Here is a 23,151-nt window from a genome sequence, read left to right as displayed (position 1 = left end):
ATACAATCTTGGGGTACTCCAGAAGATATTGATGCGTCAGGAGACTTGAATGAATTAAAAGAAACATACTGTGAACGATCATAAAGAAAACTACGGATCCAGTCAACGAGAAGAGGGTTATTAAGGATAAGGCTTAGTTTATTCAACAGTTTAGGGTGTGGTACAGTATCAAATGCTTTGGAGAAACCAATGAAGAGCGCATCTACTTGATGACCTAAATCAAGAGCAAAACTGATGTGATGTGTAAATTCAGTGAATTGAGTCACTGTGCTAAAACCACTACAAAATCCATGCTGAGCACTGCATAAAATGTTATTAGACTCGAGAAAAGTGATAATGTGTTTATAATTTATGTGTTCAAGGAGTTTGCATGTATGAGAAGTAAAAGAAATGGGTCTATAACATAGAAGAAATTGTTTCTGCCCAGAGTTGAACAATAAATGACTCTAGCCCGTTTCCATGAACAAAGAACTGTACAAGTAGACACTGATATCTCAAAAATTAATGTGAGGTATGGACACGTCCAAAGCGCATAACGATGAAGGAACACATTGTTGACATTGTCTGGACTGCAGCCTTTTTTGGTGTCAAGATTTAAAATAAGGTTCAGGATTCCTTGCTTAGATGTTGTAACATTGTTAATTGCAGAGGACATGTTAGTTGTCGTGGGGCAGGGAGGAATACGCAATTGTCCTGTGTGAAGACAGACTGAAAATATTCATTGAATGCTTTAGCAATAGCTCCAGGATCACTTATTTCGCAACCATCTAATAGAAATGTCTGGGTGGTATTTTTCATAGGCGAAATCTTGCTCCAAAATTTTCGTTGGTGATTTTTAATTAAATTATGTAGAGTGAACATAATAGAAGTCCTTAGCTGCATCAATTTTTTGACGGAGTTCTTCCTTCATAAAGCGAAACTGGTCATTTGTTTCGGCATTCATGTGGCGCTTCCGACGTGCTCTAGCTATACGACGCTTCAAATGCAGTATTTCCCTTGTCATCCAAGGAAGCTCAACATTTTTTTTTTTAACGGCACATAGCGCTCTATGCAAGTATGAAGAATGTTTTCAAAATGGGATACTATTGTATGGATATCACTGCTAGTGCATAACATGGAGAATCTGTCGAATGAAATGCTTAATGTGTCAAGTTTAACGTATTATAGCTTGACGTATCATCTGCGTGATTATAATCGTAAAAACTGGTATATTCATAGTGGCGCCTTGAAACTGAAAGATTAATAGTAGCAATAAGAGCTTTGTGATCGGAAATACTGTCAGTAATCTCACTCTCAAAGCCACTTGTAAAGAGCGGTGCATTGAGGAAAATAATATCTAGTATGGTGGACTGTCTAGTAGGATCAGATACAATTTGTTTCAATCCAAGGGATAGTGAAAATTCGAGCAACTCTTTCAAATGAAATGAAATCTATGGAAACGATAGTTAAGGGCAGGATAATTAACTGCAGTCCAACGTGAAAGCGCACTTGGCAATTCAATAGGCACATGCGGAATGCGGCACACCGTTGCCCGTGCAGCAGAAAGGGGTCCGACGCGCTGCCCGCTCGTGGACAGGCTCACGGGCCGCCCTGCTCCAGCGGGTCGAGTCCGACCAGCTGGACGGACGCCCGGAACACGCGCTCGGCCAGCGCGCGGTCCCCGAGCAGCGGGCTGCGGTAGCGCTCGCCGGCGGGCGCGCACTCCTCGAAGTACTCGCCCGTGGTCTTCTCGAGCGCCGGGTCCACCGCCAGCTGCACGGTCGTCTGTGCGCCTTCCACGGCCGTCTGGGCATGTGCACACGGAAGCAGCGCGTTTAGGCTACGCCATCTACTCAAAAAAACGCGGCAGGGGATTCCTCTTAGTGCGGGATTCGTACTTTCCTTTATTATTCACGGGCAGTGATATCACGAAAGCAAACCCGTTAATTAATTGCGCTTTACTTTGCTTTTAGACACACTCGCCTCAATTACTGCAGCGAAACATCGGGTCCCACATATCCTTTGCACTCGACTCACCCAAAAATTTAGGTGGAGCCCTCCACAATGTAGCCGTAATCTAGACAAGTTTATGCATATTTAACGCTGTTGCATGTTGCGATTGTGAACAGATTGGGCAAGTAATATACACCTTTTCAAATATTTCACCCATAAGGGTGGACATCGCCGTATCTGCGACAGGGGATCTTCTAAAAATTCCGATACATTCCCCAAGAAAAGAAAGAACAGATATCCAACAGCAACGTACCCGACGTAAAGAAAAATGCTCACAGCGCTAATGTATGCCTGGCCAACTGAGCAAAAATGTCCGCCTCACCTTTCCTTTCGTGTGCGCGACGACTTGAAAAATCAGCTTGCGCAAAAGTGATCCATGACTCGCTATGGGAGTCTGCACCAGGCCTGGATGGAGGGAGTTGACAGTGACGCCTGCAAAGGAGAGCGAACGGTCAGAAATCCTGTGTCTTCAGGGTGGCGTCACCCTTCGCGTTCGGCTGCGTGTTGATCACGCGTCACGGCGGCCGCGCAGAACGCAAGAGCGCAGCTCCACCGAGGGTTATGTTGCAATTGATATGAGTGAGCTGCGCAGTTGAAAAATAATCCTTCGTATCTTACAGCCACAAGTGCGTTGCTCTTGATGTTTGCTCAAACTATTATATATGCCCAAGAGAGACTCGACAATTTACTATTCAAGGCACGTATATGCTCAATGTCTGCGATGTCTCAGGATTCGTCATCTAAATATCTGTTCGTCAATGTCACTGCACGTTTGCGCCTTTGACCGCTCGTGAGATGATTTGAGCAATTACGACGTAACCTTCGAAACTCACCTACCTCAAGGTTAGCTTCTCAGACATTCGTCCTCCCCGAGCTGCATGCCTCTCCGTCCACTTATATGCCCAACACATTTCTCGATTCTGATGCATGCTTTCGAGCGCATATAGGTCGGCGTACTCGCTCACGAGTGTACTGGCTCATACCTGATCCGTACTCGCTTCTAAGGCGTGAGTGACGAAAAGTGCGAGTGGACGTGAGCATGAACGGTAGTAAGAGTTTAAGCGACTGTTAACAGGGGTGAGTCAACGTGAGTACGAACTGGGAGTAAGTGACGGTCAGCTTGCGTGGACGCCAAGAGGAGGAGCGGATCGCGTCGCTAGGCCTGAACGGCGGAAGAAGAGAGGGAACGCGCGCGAGTGTTGCTCCACGCAGCCGGGAACGCGAGCCAGTGGCGCCGACGAACGTGCGACGCGAGCGTGCGTGCTCCGTTGTTATGACAGTTCGCGGCCCATTGCGCTGCTCCGCCTGCGCTTCTGTAAGGGCCAAATGGAGAAGCAAAATTAAGTATAAGGCCCTTCTTTTTATTCCTCCCAATTATGACTGCTACTGAAGCGTAACACAAATTAAACGAGGTCTCGCTTCCCCGCTACAAAGTAATCGTTCTCACATCGCCCTCGTTCCATAACTACGCCCACCTCTTTGGCCACCGCCTTTTACGATACAGGTGACCTCGTCGCATACGCGCTAGATGGGTATTTTGGGATTCACGCGCACCTACGGCAGCGCTGTACCATTCACCAGTGTTTGCACGGTACATTTGCTTGTGGAATAGCCTTCCTGACACCATAGTCATGCAAAATAACCGCAAGAAATAGCGGTAGTAGCTGATCGTGCATTTCCTTAGTTAATTCATGCAGCCATTTTTATCATTACATTGTTTGTTGCAATGCTTTGTTATCTTTGTGTAATCTCGTACGTCTCCAACTTTGTGTAGTGTTAGTCGTTCTATGATTATATTATTTGAATGGTGCTCGTGCGTTCTGAGTCATTTCAATCGCCTGGTTAGTCGCCTGTTGCAGATACGTTTGTTTTCTGGGCGCGAGTGGGACTTATAATCTTTGGTGCTGTTTCGAATATGCTTGCATGTGTTCCACTTGAACCCGTGACGTCGCAATGAGATTTAACGAGCGCTGCGCGACACATTGCCACGCAGACGTGCGCGTTCGCAACCTTCGCTGCGCAACGGCGCTGCTATAACGAAGGGCCACGCACGACCAACGCGCCACGCGGCGCGTCGGAGATTGAGCGAGCGATCTGGCAGCTGGATATTGCGCAGAGCCTTGGGAGTCCAGCAAGGGACAACACAAACGGGGACAGGAATTCGCAGGACACGCAAGAATTTAAAGGGACCACTGTTGAGCAAAAGCGCTTGCATGAAATGCGAGGCTAAAAAAATAAAGAAAAAACTAAGAAATAACGCGATGTATACTACTACCTCATTCGTGTATACGCGGTTGTGGACGGGGAAACAGAAAGCAAGCAAAAAAAAATGTGGTAGAAGAATCTTGTGACAGGCTAGTTGGTTCATCATAAGCGAAAGTTGTTAGCGCAAACCAAAAGAAGACACAAGGCAAACGCATGAAAACGGCGGTGGTCCTGCGCCCATGTGTTTTCCTTTCGTCCTCGTCTTTGCGCTGAAAACGTTCGTTTATATAAAAAAAGTGGTAACTGTCACAATTTTCAAGTTCCCGCATCAGCTTACCTTGCCGTCATAATTTCGGCACCATATGCAGAGCGTTAGTTTTTTTTTCATTTTTTTATATAAAGCATAATTACATTGCACTCGAACGGAGGTACAGATGCAACGTGGCTACTTTTGACGATTTGCCTGCCGCCTCCAAATGCTCAAGTGCAAGGAATGTTGCAATATCGGTAACGCCACGTGAACGTGGTCGGTGCCTTGGCTTGGACGTGAAACGGAAGCGGAGACAGTTTAACCTTAATTTTCTATTCCGATAGTCAGTCAGTCAGTCATATATGCAGGCTGAATTCATATATGCAGTCATATATGAAGTCATATATGCAGGCGTGTACGCTTCATCTTTTCAGACTATTCACGAGAAACAAGTGTGACAGCATTAAAAAATAGCATCGAGCTTGAAGCCTTGTCCCTACGCCGTATTATATCTCGTTTAACACTATTCCATAAGTTTTACTATCACGTATCTCTTCATAACGAGTTCATGTGTGAACCCTCAGCCATTTTTCCGCGTCGAGATCATTCTTGCAAAGTCAAATCATCATGTGTCATTCCCCCGCATTTGGTCAGTCATTTATACCTCGCACCGCCAAAGAGTGGAACAATCTGCCATCGCACGTTGTCACGCAAACAAATGCCTCGAAATTTACAGACGCTCTACGCAGTATCATGCATACCTGAAATATCACGCTTGACTCTCTGATTTGTAAACTGTCTTTTTTTTTTTTAATGCGCTGATAACCAAAGCCTCCACGTCGTTGTCATAGTTTGTACAAATCATTTAGAGTTGCTGTACTCATAACTATCGTTATTGTTTATTTTTTGCGTTTATACGTTGATGCACTGTAATTAATTTTGTCCCAGTTTTGTTTTTCTATTGTATTTACATTTACGCACTGTTTGCCTAAGCGTTGTAACCTTTACTCTATGTAATACCCTTCCTAGAGGGCCCTTAGGGTCACTGCGAAATAAATAAATAAATAAATAAATAAATAAATAAATAAATAAATAAATAAATAAATAAATTCTGAACGAATGATCCTTCAGCCTATGCTGCAATGGCGCTCCTCGTTCATAAGTCTTTAACGTTGGGAAAGAACACTGTACCCAACGCAGCCGATTCAGTCTCGATTGTCCGGCCGGTGCGACATCTTCTTTTTCTTTTTTTCGCGTCAGTACACAATGCCCCTAACTACGTGCAGAGCCCGCTCTCGAAAAAGGAAGCGGGCCCGCATATGTGAAACTCGGGTCGCGATTCAAACCGCACGTACCGGTGTGGCCGATCCTGTCGGCCAGCGCGACGCCGAACAGGCACAGCGCCAGCTTGCTGTTGGCGTACACCGCGAGCGGCGTGCGCAGCGTGCAGCGGCCGCGCGCCTTCGCCTCCAGCCGCGACACGTCGCCGATGCAGTGCGAGTCCGAGGACACGTTCACGATCCGGCTCGGCGCGCTCTTCCGCAGCTTCTCTGGGCGAAGAAAAAAGACGCTGGCAGCTGACGGAATGCTCTTCTTGTTCCACGCGTAGCTCTGAGCGCTGTAAAATAATTCACACCACTATAAACGAATAAGCGTGTAAATCGGTCCATAACTGACTCCTGGTGTCAGATGCAGCTCCCGGTTGCACATTAGGTGATTCTGGCGTGCACGACACTTTCTGACGGCGTCAAAGGTCACGATACTTTGAATTTTACGATTCGTTTGCGTTGCAGCGCGTACAAAAGGCGGTTCCTGCGGTATCATCTTTATTTTCGGTCACAGTTGTCGAATTGGGGTTGTCGCAAGCCAGGGGTGGTTGTATGGGTAATATGAGTATAAGGAGCCGACTAAATGTTCAGGCACTGCTCACCTAGCACACTATTTTCACCGCGAAGCGCTGATTTCGTTTCACGTCAAGCTAGCCAGCTTTGCGCCAACTTCACTGTAGCAGTAGGTGCGCAAACGGCAGCAGCTACTACGCGCAGTACATAGCACACGACGCCATAGCGGGTTACGGCTTATGACTACCAGCGGCTGCCAATGCACCAGAGTTGCCAGGCTACCAAAGCGTTCACGAATAAATGGAAACACTGCTTTGGAGACACAGAGACCATGAAATTCTCTCATTTTGCATGGTCATGTGATGCTGATGGACCTCTGTCATGGTTCGCAACCCCTTAGGGGGATAGGCCGAGAATCGGGCCGAAGGAAGTAGCTACAGGAAATTCCTTTTTGAAAATGATAAACGCATAGTAAAAGAAATACAAAACAAACAAACAAGCAAACAAAAACAAAAGCACATGTTGCAATAATTAGACCAGTATGCCAGCGAGCAGTCAGACTAATGGTCGTATGATTCACGAACGACACGGTGAAATGACGAAGAGTTGCATTGCCAAAATATGGCCTAGCTTTGTCACATGAGTGATAGACGGGCCGCTGGCGATGCGCTCTATTTTACACTTTTCCCTTTATCGCCATGTTGACGGACACTACTTATGGTACGAGTTGTTTCGTAATACAAATATTTCAAAAACTCACCCAATAACATTAGAGTCAGCAGCACCGGAGATAAATGATTCGCTTGGAAGCAGGTCTCGAAGCCATCTTTCGTGTAGGTGAATTCCGTCGAACCTTGCCGAAAAAGAAGATGAAAATAAGTGCAGACAATGTGAATGGTTCTAACTTTCCGAGAAATACGCTCCAAGAGAACATACAAATTGGTCCAGCGGTTGTCTCATAAGAGCATCTGTGCGTTTTACATGTATGTACGAGGGGCGTTCCGAAAGTAAGCTCTGCCATTTATTTTCACATGGAAGCTTTATTACAAAAAAATAAGAGAAATACACCATGGCATCACGAAATATACACCTTGCACTATTTTGCCACACAGACGCCTCCGACAGTGAGACATTTGTCGTAGCGTGCAATCAGCTTGAAGAAACCATTCTGGGTAAACTCGGTGCCCTGCGATGCAAGGCCTGAAGTAAGGGCCTCTTCACCATAAACGATCCGTAGGCGTTCGTAGTCCCACGTGCCCATTCATAGCGGATAACAGCAGACACTTCCGTTGACGACCACGTCGTCAGCGTACGCCTGTCTGCCATGGTGATTTCTACTCGAATAACCTCGGGCCCCCATGCTGGTCTGCTGCTACTCTCTTTTCTTTGGCGCTCTGCGCATGCGTCGTTCCTCATCCGCTGACGCTCCTTCCGTCGTTGAACCAGCAACGGGCGTGGATTCTTATAGCGATTGTTTGTTTCACCTGGTGCGTCATTTTCTCTTTCAAAAACAAAAACAAAAATGGCGAAACTTACTTTGGGAGCGTCCCTTTACATGGAAAAATCACAGTTTGTCCCGATCAGCTGATGACGTAGAGTCTAAAGTAAAATATATGTGGTGCTCGTATAGTGTTCCAGTGGTGCCAGTGGAACAAATGAATTCGTACCGGTAGGTGCGCGCGTGCGAAAATGAATTAAGCTTTCCCAGTTTGCCACTCAGTGGCTTTATATTCCTTGAGACACGGGTCAAGCGCCACATGCTGCGCAGCCGTGATGCGGACTAATGAATTACAATGTCAGAGCTGCTCACAATTTATCAGGCCGGCGTTGTTGATGAGCACGTCCAGTCGGTCTTCGCTTCTGTTCACTTGGTCGCAGAACTCGCGCACTGACTCGAAAGAGTCCAGCACGAGCCTTTTGACCACGGCAATCTGCTTCGTCTCATCGTGGATAAGCTGGGCGACAGCGTTGGCCTTTTCCACGTCTCGGCAGGCAAGGATGACGCGTGCCTTGCGCCGCGCAAGCTCTATGGCCGTCTCCAAGCCGATGCCTGTGAAAAGTAGAAAAACAACGGGGAGAGCTGGCTTCAATATTGCTGCGCTTGTTACTGTCACTCAGTAACAAGCGCAGCAATGTTGAAGCCAGACTATTTTCTTTCAAAAACAAACGCTGGTAGGCGTTCGTTCTGTAAAGGGGCAGTGTTATGGTTATCAGTCGTTTTCCTCGAGCCGGTCGCGCACTGCAGTTGAATGTCATACATGCGCTAATGTCAAAGGACGAGGGATGATAACCGATGGTCATTAAGGGTTACGGACTGGATTCCAAGGGAAGGGAAGCGTAGCAGGGGGCGGCAGAAAGTTAGGTGGGCGGATGGGATTAAGAAGTTTGCAGAGACAACATGGCCACAATTAGTACATGACCGGGGTAGTTGGAGAAGTATGGGAGAGGCCTTTGCCCTGCAGTGGGCGTAACCAGGCTACTGATGATGATGATGTTACTGAGTGCAGACCGGGTGACAGGGCTTCGGAATTTCCAAATGTCGCATAGCGAGGAAACGTCGCGTGCTCAGCATTGTCTTGCTGCTCTACACTTACGAACTGTGTTCCCCTGTTTGCCGCAGTTAAGGCAACGGACGGTTAGCTTTTTCGCGTTTCTCGCCAGTCTTTTGGCATGACTTGATTGGTATACACACAAGACAGAACTGCTTAACGTAAGATAACGATGATGAGAGGGTGCTGTAGGCCTATGTAGTCTCGCAAGGCATGCTTGCAATTGCTGCGCCCGAGCGCCTCTCTTCAGAAGAGTTGGCCACGGTTTAGAAGCGCAGCACGAGACGGGCAAAAATGACGACGCGCACAGCGAAGTGGAACAGAAGACAAGTCCGTGATACATACCGCGCACGTTGCCGCACCGGGACCCCCCGACACAATTCGCCCTGAAACGAACCTTGCGATCGTCATTGGCCAAGATTACGATGACCCCGTCACCAAGGCCAGCACTGACAGTCTAGACACGGACCATCGCGGCTGTTCGTCACTCAAAAGTTGTCGCAGATTCGATTTCGGGCACTTCGACCTGGATCTGCAGGAACTTCAGAATGGTCCGCAATGGCTCAGCTCAGTGGCAGAACGTGAGTCCCTCTGATGCACTGGCCGTAACAAACAGCTCCGGTAGACGTGGCATCGCGACGCGCTGGAGAACCAACTACACAGCGTCCTTGCACGATGGCTCGCACAGAGGCAGCTAGTCCGAAACTGGATTTGCGCGCACTGGAACCGAAGAACTTGCGACGAGCACTCATCAGGATGGATGACGAGAAAGCTGACGATGCGGTCGTCCACAAGGACCTCAGGACGCCTAAATCGTTTTTTTTATTACCTTGCCATCGACGTTGTGATTTTTCTCCGTAATGCAGGACCATTCCAAGGGCGTCGATGCAAGCCCAACTACGTAAGTCTCCAGATACTTATATTCTCGATATTTGGAAGCTCGAGGTTGGTTTTAAATGCGTCCTCGAGAGATAAACCATAAAGCAAAGGCAGGGAGGTTAACCAGGCTTAGCCCGGCGGGCTACCCTGCATTGGGGAAGCGGGAAAGAGGATTAAAAGAGGAGCAGAAAGAAAGGACCTCACAGTCTCCACTGTAACGCACACAAGCGTGCACCACTGAGTCAGTCACAGGCGGTCATACAGGCTGGTGCATCTCAAGAAACGCACCAGCGCTTTTGTGGCCTTGCACATAGCAGACGCACGAGGCCACGGATCCAAGGTCTCCGGGAAAGGACGGTAGTTTAAGTGCTCCAAAATTGCACGAAGGGCATTCCTCTCGTCTTCGGCCTCTAAATGCTCTCGCAACTCTTGTCGATCACGAACCACCCCGGAGAAAACAGCTACCTGGAGCTGTGAACCTGACTCTTGGTAACAGTTGGGCTCTGTACTACTAAGTTGGGTTACGGAGCTAACGTTACGCGTGGAAAACAAACAGTCATTCGAGAAAAGAAACAAACAAACAAACAAACAAACAAACAAACAAACAAACAAACAAACAAACAAACAAACAAACAAGCAAGCAAACAAACAAACAAACAAACAAAAGAAAGAAAGAATGAATAGGGTGTCCAGGATTGCTCACCCGATGTGGCTCCAGTTACGACAACAGTCTTGCCTTCCATGGACGCTGTAGAGGAGCACATTGCGTGCCGCTCGAACAAATGACTCGTCGCCAGCAGAGGCACTTTTGCGAGAAACATCCACTCTGAGAGAAGAGCTCCAAAGGCTCTGCCCTCCTCGTCACTCTGAGAGTTGCCCATTCCTGCAATGGCATCCGCAAGAGTTGATCTCTCTTCTAGAAGCAGCGCGTTAGAGCAAAAATAGCAATACCAAGAGGACTGCGGTAGCTGGTCACGTTTATTGCAGAATGAAGAAGGCAGGTGGGAAGGAAGCGGCCACTCACGCGCGAGTTCAATTGGGACTCCTGACATGCGTTTACACCTTTCTTGCGCTAGCCTTTCAATCAACAAAAAAACGCTAAACTAATTATTTCAAGCTATAGCCGCTGTGCTCCGTAAAGTTCCGAACGAGATATTATAGTGTCCGCTTAATAAAAAGTGCGTTTAACTCGGACCTTGACACGAAGCGGCAGACTTTACCGGCATTGCCAATTCATTATTTTCACGGTCACAGGAAAGTGCGTCAACAGTGGGCGAACAAGGCAAGCCTGCGAATGGAGCGTAGAGCCGATGACGGGCTGTCTTCGTCAGGCACGCAGCTCGGCTTGTCTTGGCAGGATTCGTACACCTCGGTCACCCGAAGGCGGGGATGGTTAGCGGCAGGGGCGTAGCCAGAAGGGGGGCTTATGGGGTTTCAGCCCCCCCCCCCCCCCCCCCCGAAATGTTTTCGTGCTGTCCATGCACCGCCGAGCAAAGCAACCCCAGGCGTTGGAAATTATTCTGGGTTTTGTCAAGAATGCCTTTTTCACGCTGGAAAAGACATTTCACCGCGAACATTGCGAACTCGGGCTGGATTTCGCGGAAACGCCCATGCACCTGGAGTCGCATAACGCAAGGAGCCCCATCCGAGCACAAAGTTTCAAGGGCGTTTTGATGGCGAACGGGCTCGTCGCGGCATATCGCGCAGGCCGCGGAATCTACGGAACGCATGGATGTCAATTGTGAAACTTCCATGGGTATACAGTTCTCATAAACTTTTGATGTGAAAGGTGCATTGACATTTCCAAAGTTGGGCTTAAGATTTTCAATGGCGGAACTTTGTTGGTTTAATGTTTTCCTAAACATTTGACACCAAAGGTTCATTGACTTTTCTAAAATCTTACATCGGAACATACAACGACACAAGCCAAATCAACGCACTATCAGACAAGTTGAGAAAGCACGCAGCGAGGTCCGATGAGACGAAACGTTGTGGACGTTCATTTGTGCCGTCATGCCACATAAAAAAAAAAAAAAATCAACATTGCTTTTCACCAACGCCAAAGCATCCATGTCAAGACACTAAAGCCAGCCAAGGTAACTATGTTCTTATTTATTTTTCTATTTTGACTTTTATTTGCGAGGACACCTTGAGCCTTTTCAATTTTTTTTTCTCTCGTTACCCTACCCGAGGGCTGCCAGAGCCAGCCAGAGCGCATGCGTTTTTCTGGTGTTGCCCCGACCACCGCGCGGCGCACTTCGGTGCGCGTTCGGTTTTCTCTGGCCGAGTGGATTTTTGCCTTCCAGAGTTTTGGACGCTTTCTGGATAGCACACTAGAAAAAGAAACAATGGTCGCTCGCTGCCATCACTGTGGCGACTCGACGGATTGCACCGCGTTCGCTTGAGCACAACCTCTCCGGAAAGTCTTGTCTCCCCGGTGCAGGATACCGAGAAGTATGCGTATGGCTCTCGGTGGACCAAGCGTCTCACGTTTTCTTTGATATTCCTAAGGTAGCCACATTAGGTGCACAAAGTAGGCATTCGATTGTGGCCAACGTACTTTCCTTTTCTTTGCGTTTGTTCATTTCGGTAGCCCCGCCCCTCAAAAGGAAGAAAAAAATACATTCTTGCGGCGCAGCGAATTGTCGCATGGTGAAAGTTCGATTGTGTTACTTCTTTTGCGGAAAGTAATGGACCACGGGACGCTTCAGTTGCCGAATACTCTTATTATATTATTGCGATAGCAACTATATGGACACTACAGGCGCATCCCTGGCGTCGCCGTCGTGTTTCGTATGAAGTCCAAGGGTGATAACATCGTCACGGCGCGAAGCATGCGGTATGTGCGAGGGAAAGCGTAGGGGGGGGGGGGGGGCGTGGAATGGGTGAGCGGACGATGGTGGCTCAGTCTTGTGTGCGCAAAGAAAAAAAGCGGGGAGCAAGCGCGCCGCCTTCCGTCGCGCGCTTGGGGGAAGGCGGCGCGCACTTGGGCATCGGGAGAAGTGAAAGGAGGGTGGGCGGACCTTAAGATTCGGTGATCTGTGAATCTGTGATTGCGCAACATGTTTATTTGCCTCGTTTGACACATTATAACAGTGGCTATTTCTTATATACGTAGATTTATTGGAGACTTATACGTATATTCAAATATCTTGTTGCGAGGTTTTGTGTATACGTGCAGCGAGCTTTGTTTCCAGTGACACTTTTTTGCCTTTTATCAAGCTGTATCTTCGCATTTGTATATTCCATCGTATCTTCTCTTCGCATTTCTAATGTACGAGGGCGAGTCAAATGAAAGTGAGCCAACCCACCCCTCGCAATGATGGTTCGGTTCATTATCTGCGAGGCATGCGCGTAGCGCACAAGCATCTCCCATTTACAAAAGTGACGCGCAGGTTTGAGGATAAATATTCTTTAATGCTCTCATACACTGGGTTGAACATGGTTGTGTGACGTAATGGACGCTCCGGTACTTGAGCAGCGTGGTATTGGGAGGTTTTTGACAGTTGAAAGTATTTCCTTAAAAGAAATTAGTTGCCTTAGGGCTGCGGTGTACGTTGAACATTGCATTTCATTGGCCACTGTGAAGTGTTGGAGCAAGCGGTTCAAAGAAGGACGTGAAAGTTGCGAAGACGATCCAAGACCGGGCCAATGTCACCGCGCAATCACCCCCAACACAATTGCAAAGGTTCATGAGCTGATTAGACAAGAACGGAGGAAAAGCATCGATGAACTGGCAGAGCGTGCGAACATTAGCCGCGCTTCTGTTCAAACCATAATTCATGAACATCGCGGTTATCGGCTCTTGTGCGCGCAATGGATGCCCAAGATTTTGAACCACCGCCAGAAGACGGAGAATTTTGGTACTGCCTTGACTCATCTGATACAATGAGGGTCACGACTTCTTGTCTGCAATTTTGATCGGGGACGAACCATGGTGCCACTACAACGAGCCTGAAAAACGACGGCAAAGCTTACAGTGGAAACATTCGAATTCACCACCCCCCAAGAAAGCAAAGGCCGTCATTTAAGCCAGAAAAGTGTTGTTGACTTTTTTTTTAAGTCGTCAGGGGCCATTACTGATAGAATTTGCCAAATATTGAGAGAGTATCAATTGTTTCCGATATTGTAAAACGCCGGAACGGTTGCGTGTCGCAACTAAGAACAAACGACCTGGAAAATCGACGAATGGGATCATCTTGTTCCAAGACAATGCCCGTCCCCACGCCGCTGATGTGGTTAATACAAAACTGGCAAAGTTCAAGTGGGAAACGCTGCAATATCCGCTATACAGCTCAGACCTGTCGCCTTGCCACTTGCACATTTTGGGGCAACTGAAAAAACTGCTCAAGGGAACCAGATTCGTGTCGGACGATGACGTTAAATAGTCAGTTGCAGACTTTTTGAAGCAGCAACCCAAGGAGTTTTACGAGACGGGAATCACGCGACTCGTTAGTCAATAGGACAGATGTCAAATTGCTCATGGAGACTAATTTTAATTAAAGTATCCCGTTTGTCATATGTTTCAATTGGCTCACTTTCATTTGACTGGCCCTCGTATATTTTGCACAACTCTTGCTTTCTATACGTGCTCTCTGTTGCGACTATAATTTAGGTGAAATTACCCACAATACACGACCGGTGACACCCGCTCCTGCCTAATATGACAATATTACGCTGTTCCTGCGTAATTAGGAGCAAATGACAGCGTAATTGAGATATTTCATTGGCCGTTGCATATGTACAAGATTGTAAACAAGGTTCTTGAATGACAAAGTTTCATTAACATATTTGTCCTCAACTTGTTCATATCATGGCCTTTACATTTTTCATGTCAGCGGCATGCTCTGCTTTGCTGGTTTCGAAGTGATATAGTTTTAAAGCTCGTAGATATTTTCTTTACTTATTAAATAGACAAAAAATATGGAAGCATTGACATCAGTTATTTTGGGCACAATTTTCGGAACATACGAGTATATTCTTTTATGAAAAAATCCATATTTTATTTGTATTGAGCATGCGTGGCGTTTAAGAAATCGTTTGCAGCACCTTTGACAGTGACAATGCAGTATGTATTTGATCCATGAATTCATGTATTAGATCCCTCGACAAATTGTTTGAGAGGAAACTTTAGCTCGTGCCCAACTCCGACGCGGCCTATTCAAATACATGTAAAACGCAGAAACGCTTTTCTGAGATAACCCCTGGATCGTTTTCAATGAAATCTGTTGCATTTGAGGGAAAAAGTTAAATTCTAGTGTTTGTTAGAAACGGAATATCGATTTAGGGTCTGAATATTGTTCAAAATATTTTGACAGATTTGAAAGTTCGAAAAAAGTAGAAGCACGACGTTTACAAATTAATAGCTCTGCATCAAGAACAGATATTACGGTTCCGTAAACGGCATCTGTTAAAACAGCCAAAGCGTACAAATTTGGCACGTCAATTGGTATCTCACGTGAATTGGTTACGTTGTGTACAAGGGTTCTGCAAAAGGCGTATTTCCTTAAAGCTAAATGTTTTTTAGAATCGTGTATAAGAAAGGAGTTTTGTCTGCTGTAGATATACTATTAGATGCCACTCACAGAATTTTGATATCATTTTTCGTTGTTGAGTTACAAAGTTTTAAATTTGATAGTTTCGTTTTCTGAAAATTTACGATTTATGCCAATTTTTAATAAAGAAGTGACAGCCTAACTGAAAAATTCAAAACCAACAATCACTAGAATTTAAGGTTTTCTTTTAAATGCAACAAACCTCGTCAAATTTGGTGCAGTGGTTACCGAGAAAAACGAATTTTCCTTCTACATGTATGTAGATACGAACACCCGAGCTAAAGCTTGCTCGTAAGGAGGAGGCCGAGCTGCAACGTGAGCCCCCCCCCTCCCCCCCCCCCCCATCCGAATGAAATTTCTGGCTGCGCCACTGGTTAGCCGTTATGAAAAATTAATCTTGGCAAGCACAGTATTATGATTAAAGCACTTCAAAGGACTAGGGAGAGCAGCGAAGGAGGATACCAAATCTCGTGGTTCCCAGCTCATCTAGATAGCTCAATTAACCCGTTTGGATGTAATCCTAACGAGCAGGCCCACCGGAGAGCGCTCGATTTTACGCACCGTGCTGTCGCGGGTAGCCAGGCTTGGAACGAGGTCAACATCCACAAAGATCCATCATGTACTTTCCACGAAATTGTTTCTCATTATCGACTAGGCAGGAAGACATTTCCACCCTCTCACCCCAAAGGGAACAAACCTCAGGCTACCACATTCAGACTCCTGCAAACCCGTTCGTATCCCACTCCTCGGTCCACTCAAAGTCGTGCCCAAAATGTGGTCATGACTCATGCTCATTTGACCACATGCTCTGGCTGTGCCCAGCCCTTAACGCCTCTCCACCCATCACGAAAGAACAATGGCAGGAATCTCTCAAGAGCAGCAATCTCCACATTCAACTCCAGGCTGTCCAGAGGGCCCACGATATTGCGGCGGGACTTGATCTCCCGGTCCCATCGTGGGCGGAGCCACCGACTTCATCTTCGGGAGCCTCCGGTTTTGGCTCCCCAAGATCTCAGTCCCTCAGGACCCAAATAAAGTTCTTGTCATGTCATGTTAAGCGAAGTGTAGATCAAAGGAAAAAAAATTCAGTGCCATTCCACTCTGTGAAGGTGAATGACTAGCGAAGCTGTGCATGGTGGCCCCTTGATGCGTCAAAACGCCGTATGTACATAAATAGCAGGCGAGGCGCGACTAGTCGCTATTTCACTATGCTGAACCTCGGAATATGATGTGTCACCGGGGAGTGTACATATCCTTGTATTGTTGTAAAATGCTGCACGACACCTTTTACAAACGAATCCCTACACGTAGAACAGAAACGCAGCTCACCGCAATCCGAGGGCACACACTGCTTCACCGTAGCTAAGGCGACCGTGTGCAGTAATGGCTGTGAGGTCACTCGATCGAGTAATGGTTGCGAGGTCACACAATTCATTAATCAAAAGACTAGCGCAAATAACAGGGACACAGACAGAGAAGACGACAGGACGAGCGCTCGCCCTGTCGTCTTCTCTGTCTGTGTCCCTGTTATTTGCGCTAGTCTTTTGATTAATGATGACACACCAACTAGCCCAGCTTTCTGCCTTGGTCACACACAACACAGGCCACCCAACATCGTTTCCCCACAAGCTCCCTCTGAAACCTGGTAGCTGCTCCCGTCAAACGTTGCAAGCTTGTGGGAATGGGGCCACATGGACGGTTCGCATTTCGAGCCCGTCACCCCGGGAGAGCATAAGGAAAGGAAAGGAGATACGCAAGCGCTTGGAACGCTGACAAAGAGAGGGCGGTGCGGACGTAGACATGGCTGACATAGGTCTAAGTGTAGTATCTCTTCTTATCAGCTTAATATCTGATATGGGTTGTATTTGGACCTAAGGCCTCAAAATTGTTTTTGCAAGTTGGCGGAGGGCTTAAAGCCGGCTTCACCTCTGCCGTGGGCCGGCCCGGTATTGCACTATTTTCGGAATCGGCACACGTATGGGGAGAAATTCTCGATCTACATGGCTGCAAAGACGCACACATTTTTTTCCAGAACCTAGCCATATACAGCTGCGCTGTAAAATTGTCATCCACCTGAATGTAGCACGAAGCTACAGAGTACACCCATATGGATTTCTCAGAAACAAAGCTTCGCAGTTGAGACAAAAATTCGTCCTGGACCGGGGGGGGGGGGAGGGGGGGAGGGCTCCTAGCTTCGCCAGGACTTCTTTTGAGAAACGGAAAACCACTCTAACCACTTGGAAACTGTTTCGAAGCACCTTCCTAAATACTGTTGCGGGGACAAGACTAAGCAAAATAAAAAGGAAAATGTACTTAGGTAATGTGTACAGACCGAAGCCAAGATGGCAGAACAACAACCACACGAGTGCTTGTTCGACCTTCGTCATCCCCTTGCTGGCACCTTCTCTAATGTACGGGAATATTTTGTAACATTGTAAGGTGGCTATCAAATGTCGGAGAAAAAACGATGACATCAAGATAACGAAGGCATGTGGACCATTTGTAGCAGCGAAAAAGAGAATCCATAATCTTTTCGAAGGTTAGTGGGGTGTTACACAAGTGAAATGGCATCACTTCAAATTGAACAAGTCCTTCCGGTGTAATAAATGCGGTCTTTTCGCGGTCCAGGACATCTGCAGAAATCTGCCAGTATCCTGACCGCAGGTCGATGGCGGAGAAGTAAGTAGACCCATGTAGACAGTCGCGGGCGTCATCGATTCTCGGCAGAGGATAGACGTCCTTTCATGTGACTTTTTCAAGAGATGGTAGCCTACGCAGAAGCGCCAGTTACCGCCCTTCTTTGCTAGCACGACTGGGACGCCGAGGGACTGCAGGAATTTTCAATGATATCTTTCGCGAGCATTGTTCGACCTCGCGCTGAATTACTTGCCGTTCAGCATGGGAAACACACGATAAGGACGTCGTCTGATGGCGCTGGCGTCTCCAGTATGGATACGCTGAGTGACGGCAGATGTCTGGCCCAAAGGGCGGTCATCACAGTCAAAGATGTCGCGATAAGACATCACCCTGTGCCTGATATCGGCAGCCGTACTGGAAGGAAGTGAGACGCAATCATCTTGGTAGTATTGTATACGACCGGCTGTACGGCTTGAGGTAGGGAATGCAGCTGGGAGCGAAGGATCGGCGGCAACTAATGCAGAAACGGCATACTCATCGATAGAAGAGACGTTGGCCAGAGTCATGTCATTTGGGAGAAATTGCGTGCGCCATCTGAAGTTTAAGATGGGAAGGGAGGCGCGGTTATTAGAAAAGGTGAGAATGGTATGGGGCAATGACGACATTTCTGACCAATAGAACATCAACAATGGGAGTCTGGACGTAATCGCCATCGGTAATAGAAGGGAGATACATTAGGTCCACATACATAACATATTGAGGTGCCAGACGGATGTAATCCACGAAACACAAACACCGTTAACGGGTGGTCGGTGCGTCATAGTAGCGAGGTAGGTCAAGATGAAGCGATCCGGTTCCACAATCAATAATGGTGATGTGGGCAGATAGAAAGTCAATGCCTAGGATAGGTTGATGGGAGCAGTGGTCGGGCACAGCAAGTAATGCAGTCGTACAGCAACCGGCAATACTTATTCGTGGAGAGCACATACCAAGGCCGGGAAGCACTTCCCCGTCGGCGATTCCGATGAGTGGAAATGTGGGCGGCATGAGGACCTTCTTAAGTCGACGGCAAAGCTCCGAATGCAGCACTGATATAAGTGCCCCCGCGTCAACGAGAGCAGCGACAAGTGCCCCGTTCACCTTAACGTCAATTAAGTTGTGCCTAGTCGGCAATGTGGCCAGATGTTATGGCGCGCGAGTCATCAATGCAGCTTCGCCTCCGAGAGCGGCATAGTTTTTGCGGAGGCAGGCGTAAAACTGGCGATGGAGTGCGGCGGAACTGTGGGGCGCAAGATGATGGGCAACGAGACAACGGCGAACGGGACTGGTGACCACGCGGAGATGGTGCACGACGGAACGACATGGTCGGAGCGTCATCAGCGTTGGTCTTAAACAACTCGAAGTAAGGCTGGAAGCGGACAGGATCGTTCTCCGGTCGACGGTTAGAAGCATAGGGCGCATGGGGCCAAGGCCACCCGTTATTGCAATAGGGTCCGACCTGACCAGCGGGATGGCAATTAAAGCAAATGGAGTGGTCGTAAGCAGTCCTTTACTCGGCCGGATTGCGGGGACGTAGCCTTTGGCCTTGGGCTGAGAAACCTGGGAAACGGTCATTTGGGCGGGACGGAGCAACGGCGCACATAGAGTCCAGGCCAGCATTGGATAGCTCCTGGCGAACGATGGCTTAAACACGTATTATGATGGTAGAGCTGGACTCAGAGGCACGGGAACACGGGGAAGCAGGAGACATAGCCTTAACTTGACACCGTATGTTCTTCGTCACGTGTTCCGCCGTTATGGCAGCTGTGGCGCAGGTACGTCTTAATTGGCAGGAAGATGTTGCTGCTATGTGGGGAAGTCGAGTGAACTGATGGGCAATACGTCGACTATTGGCGTATTGGCGTGGAAAAAAAATTCGCTCTTCCGCCCAAAAAGCGAAGCACCGATTGCGATAGCAAATTAGTACATAACTGTACGAAGTAAGGATAGTAGCTTTATTGGCCGTGTAAATTTGTAAACATTCGCTTGCTGCAATGATAAACTGCGTAAACGTGACTCAACAAGGACGTAGAAAGAAAGACGCACACATAGACAGCTCTGTCTTTGTGTGGCTGCTTCTTTCTAAGTCCTTGATCACTCGCGCTTACACATTCTATCATGGATTCAAATCAACTATCCTGTCAATGTGCTTAGCTAAAGTAATCAGCATGGTGTCACGCGCGCACAGGTAAACATGAACACATCTCGCTCGATGACAGCGGAAACTGTGAAATCACTGGAGTTAGAAACCGCGGCAGCAGCCGCGAGCCAATTGACCTCCGTGCATTTGTTGCTACAACGCAAGCGAAATGTCGAAAGCACAGCACATATGCAGCTATTGGCACTACGTGCACTCTGCAAATATCGCAGACTGCTTTGAAGATGAGGCCCACGCGGGCGCGCACTTTTTCCACGTCGTGAATCGCTTTCAAGGCACACAAGCGCCGGCAAAGCATCCCTATGACGTCCGCCAAAGGCGTCTACTACGGCGTCCGCGTTTCGCGTGGCCAACAACGTAGTAGGCGCCGCAGTTCACTCCACTCAGTACGGAGCGACGGGCGAGGAGGACATCGAGGCACCCTAGCCAACACCTTCTAGAGGACTTAAGGCCTTCTGGCTGTACCCTCTCCCCTTAAGCTACGTCACGCAAAAGAGGCCCACATAGAAGTTCCGTGCAGCGTGCTACGAAGCTACGAGCGGCGCAACGGTGTTGAAAATGAGACGCGGAAGGCCGAACGGATGACGACGGCGATAACAATTCGATTAGTTTCGGGAACCCTGCCGTTAGTTGGATAGCTTCGGGGTTAGAAAAGTCCTGGCATGCTGCGACATGCTTCTGAGCGCACTTTTCTTCTGGACGTGAACAGTGCATGTAGTCTCTGCGCTTGTGCTGCGATTGCGGTTGTGTGTACAAATAAGTGCTGCGTGCCCAGTTGGAGAAATTAAAAATCGGGGCCGCAAAATCATGTGTTCATGTTTCCGCAAGATCAATGACAGGATATTGGATGCCAATGCTAAGGCAAAGAAGAGAAACGCTGGAACTCTGCAGAATAAGGCAGGTGTTTCTTGCTAAATAGTCGCACGAATGTTCTGTAGCTCCATTGCTAAACTCATTTGAGGTGTTGTAAATACGTGGACTGCGGTACTGTATGTAATAATGACTCGAAAGCGAAATTATTCGTTTAGAACCTAATCTAGGCTGGAATAAATTCATGTGTCCCGAATGTGAAGAAGGGCACACAATTGAAGTTGTCATGAGATATGTGTCATGGTGCAGTGCTAACATTTTGTTGAAAAGCTTTTGTGGTCGCATGAACGGCAAACTCTTTGACGCCGACGATAAATCAAGGCAAAGAAGTTACTCTGAAGAAGAGGGCAGCACTGTGACTTTTCAATATTGCCTGTCATTATTTACCCCGAAATTCGTTCTCAATCCTAAATTTGAACCATTTCATTTTTTATGGACGCGCCTTTTAATAATGGAGCCATGAATTTAACATGGAGCCATGAATTTCCTTCGCTAAGCAAAGCGAGACCACATGAATGTAAGCCTAGGAACCATAACGTGTCGTGCGCTGCTGTTTCGAGTCGGACATGCAGCGTACCAGTGAAAAATCGGTGTTCCCCGCTCGCCGCGCCGCAGGGGTGGCAATGGCCACTAGCGGCGGTGAAAAAAGTGAACTTATGAAGAAGTGTGAACGCGGTGAAAAAAGAAATCAACTTATGTCTACCGTTGTGTACATATATAGCTATAAAAACACCGTCTGCAGGCTGGTGGAATGTTATTGACTTCGCTGGGCTGACAAACGCGTCCTCTTTTAGCACGTTTTCTTCTGCTTGCCCTTTGAGCAGCATTATTAGGACATATGGGTATATTCAGGTCCGTTGCTTTCGTTTATTATTAGGGGTGGGCGAATATTCCAAGTTTAGAAGGCGAGACTAATAGTACACATCTAATTGTTATTCTTATTCAAAAAGGAACCTATATCGGTATTTCGAACCAGATGCTCCACAACGACCGACTCATTGCTAAAGTCTCGTTACGGTTCTCCATCTGCTAAACAAAGTATCTCAAGTTATCAGACGGGAAACAACAACAAGAGTTGTTGAAGGAATGCAGAAATAAAAAGGATAATGGGAGTATTGTTCTCGATTTCGCGGTGGTGGCTCCATCGCGCTGTTTCGTTTCCAGGTTCCCCTGCATTTGTAACAGCAGCTTAATTCCAACACGTATACTGGTGGCGACTGTAGTCGATCCTTATGAACCGGCCAGGAACCAAGTGCACACAACACTTGAAGCGTGACAGAGGTTTTTTATCGTTCTCTCTGATAGTACGTGCTACGAGACACACTGAAGCTGCGCCGGGCACACCCACGTGAGTGTTAATTTCCTAGAGCGACTATCGCTGTAAAAATTCTAGATGCGATAACCACCGCCGAGCATTGCGTCCTAACTGCACGCGAAAGTATACGTACGTGCGAAGCGAAGAGTATAACTTACCGCCGTGAGCGAAGTCGGACTGCCAATAACGCCGCTCAAGCGGGAACTGGCGCTGTTCGGGAGAGCCGTTTATCGTACACTCATTCGGAGTCAATACAGAGCAGGCGTCCTTGGAGAGCCGCGCTCGTCAGCCGCGGCGGAGAGGAGGACGAGGCCGCGACACGCGCTTCCTGCGACGCGCCGCGCTTCAGCTATGTGCCATTCTGACTTGTATAAATACGTAAGTAACAAAATTTCAATAAAAACACAGAAAGAAGGGTACACAAGGAAAGTGTCTGCGACGCTTCCCTTCCTGGAAGCATGAAAGGTTGGCGTCTAAAAATCTCGGCGCACAAAGTCATATATAAGCGCGCGATGACGACAGCAGGATACGCCAGCTCGACGTAGAAGCTTGCAAGAACGCCTGCAGCACGAGTCATTATCGCGTTACGTGCGCAGTGTCATGACCCTCGCGTTGGACACCAGGCAAATCGTACGTTGTGATTCAAGAGTTGGACGAACGTGTCAGGTAGCATATAAGAAAGAGAACTTCATTTCTTTCTTCTCTTTTAATTCTGCGGTCTTGCGTGCCCAAACAAACACATAACTATTAGGCAGGCAGTACTCGATTTTTAACACCTGGGGTTATTTAACGTGCACTCGATGCATGGTACACGGATGCTTCTTGCATTTCGTCCCAATCGAAATGCGGCCTTCAAGACTG

At 47.7% G+C, this 23,151-nt stretch overlaps 1 protein-coding gene and 1 pseudogene across 1 annotated transcript; one reads left to right on the top strand and one right to left on the bottom strand.

Annotated features, from left to right (window-relative positions):
* Nucleotides 1-1,477: 1,477 nt before the first annotated feature.
* Nucleotides 1,478-22,531, bottom strand: LOC126543024 (retinol dehydrogenase 12-like). Its single transcript, XM_050190170.3, has 7 exons — nt 22,449-22,531; nt 10,420-10,599; nt 8,099-8,338; nt 7,049-7,141; nt 5,803-5,997; nt 2,315-2,424; nt 1,478-1,785 (listed from the first exon to the last, which is right to left on the bottom strand). The coding sequence occupies exons 2-7, from the start codon at nt 10,595-10,597 to the stop codon at nt 1,579-1,581; spliced, it is 1,023 nt and encodes a 340-aa protein (XP_050046127.1). The 5' UTR covers nt 10,598-10,599; nt 22,449-22,531; the 3' UTR covers nt 1,478-1,578.
* LOC126543081 (U2 spliceosomal RNA) lies at nt 17,072-17,251 on the top strand (annotated as a pseudogene).
* Nucleotides 22,532-23,151: the final 620 nt, after the last annotated feature.

This window comes from Dermacentor andersoni, chromosome 2 (genome assembly GCF_023375885.2).
Source record: "Dermacentor andersoni chromosome 2, qqDerAnde1_hic_scaffold, whole genome shotgun sequence".
Classification (NCBI taxonomy): domain Eukaryota; kingdom Metazoa; phylum Arthropoda; class Arachnida; order Ixodida; family Ixodidae; genus Dermacentor; species Dermacentor andersoni.
Note: the sequence above shows the minus strand (reverse complement) of the source record. Positions and strands in the feature narration are given on the sequence as shown.

Coding starts and splice junctions, on each gene's coding strand:
- LOC126543024 (XM_050190170.3), bottom strand. CDS start 10,597: ATGGGCAACTCTCAGAGTGACGAGGAGGGCAGAGCCTTTGGAGCTCTT. Junction 8,339..10,419: donor CGTAACTGGAGCCACATCGG/GTGAGCAATCCT, acceptor TACTTTTCACAG/GCATCGGCTTGGAGACGGCC. Junction 5,998..7,048: donor GCTGACTCTAATGTTATTGG/GTGAGTTTTTGA, acceptor TTCTTCGCCCAG/AGAAGCTGCGGAAGAGCGCG.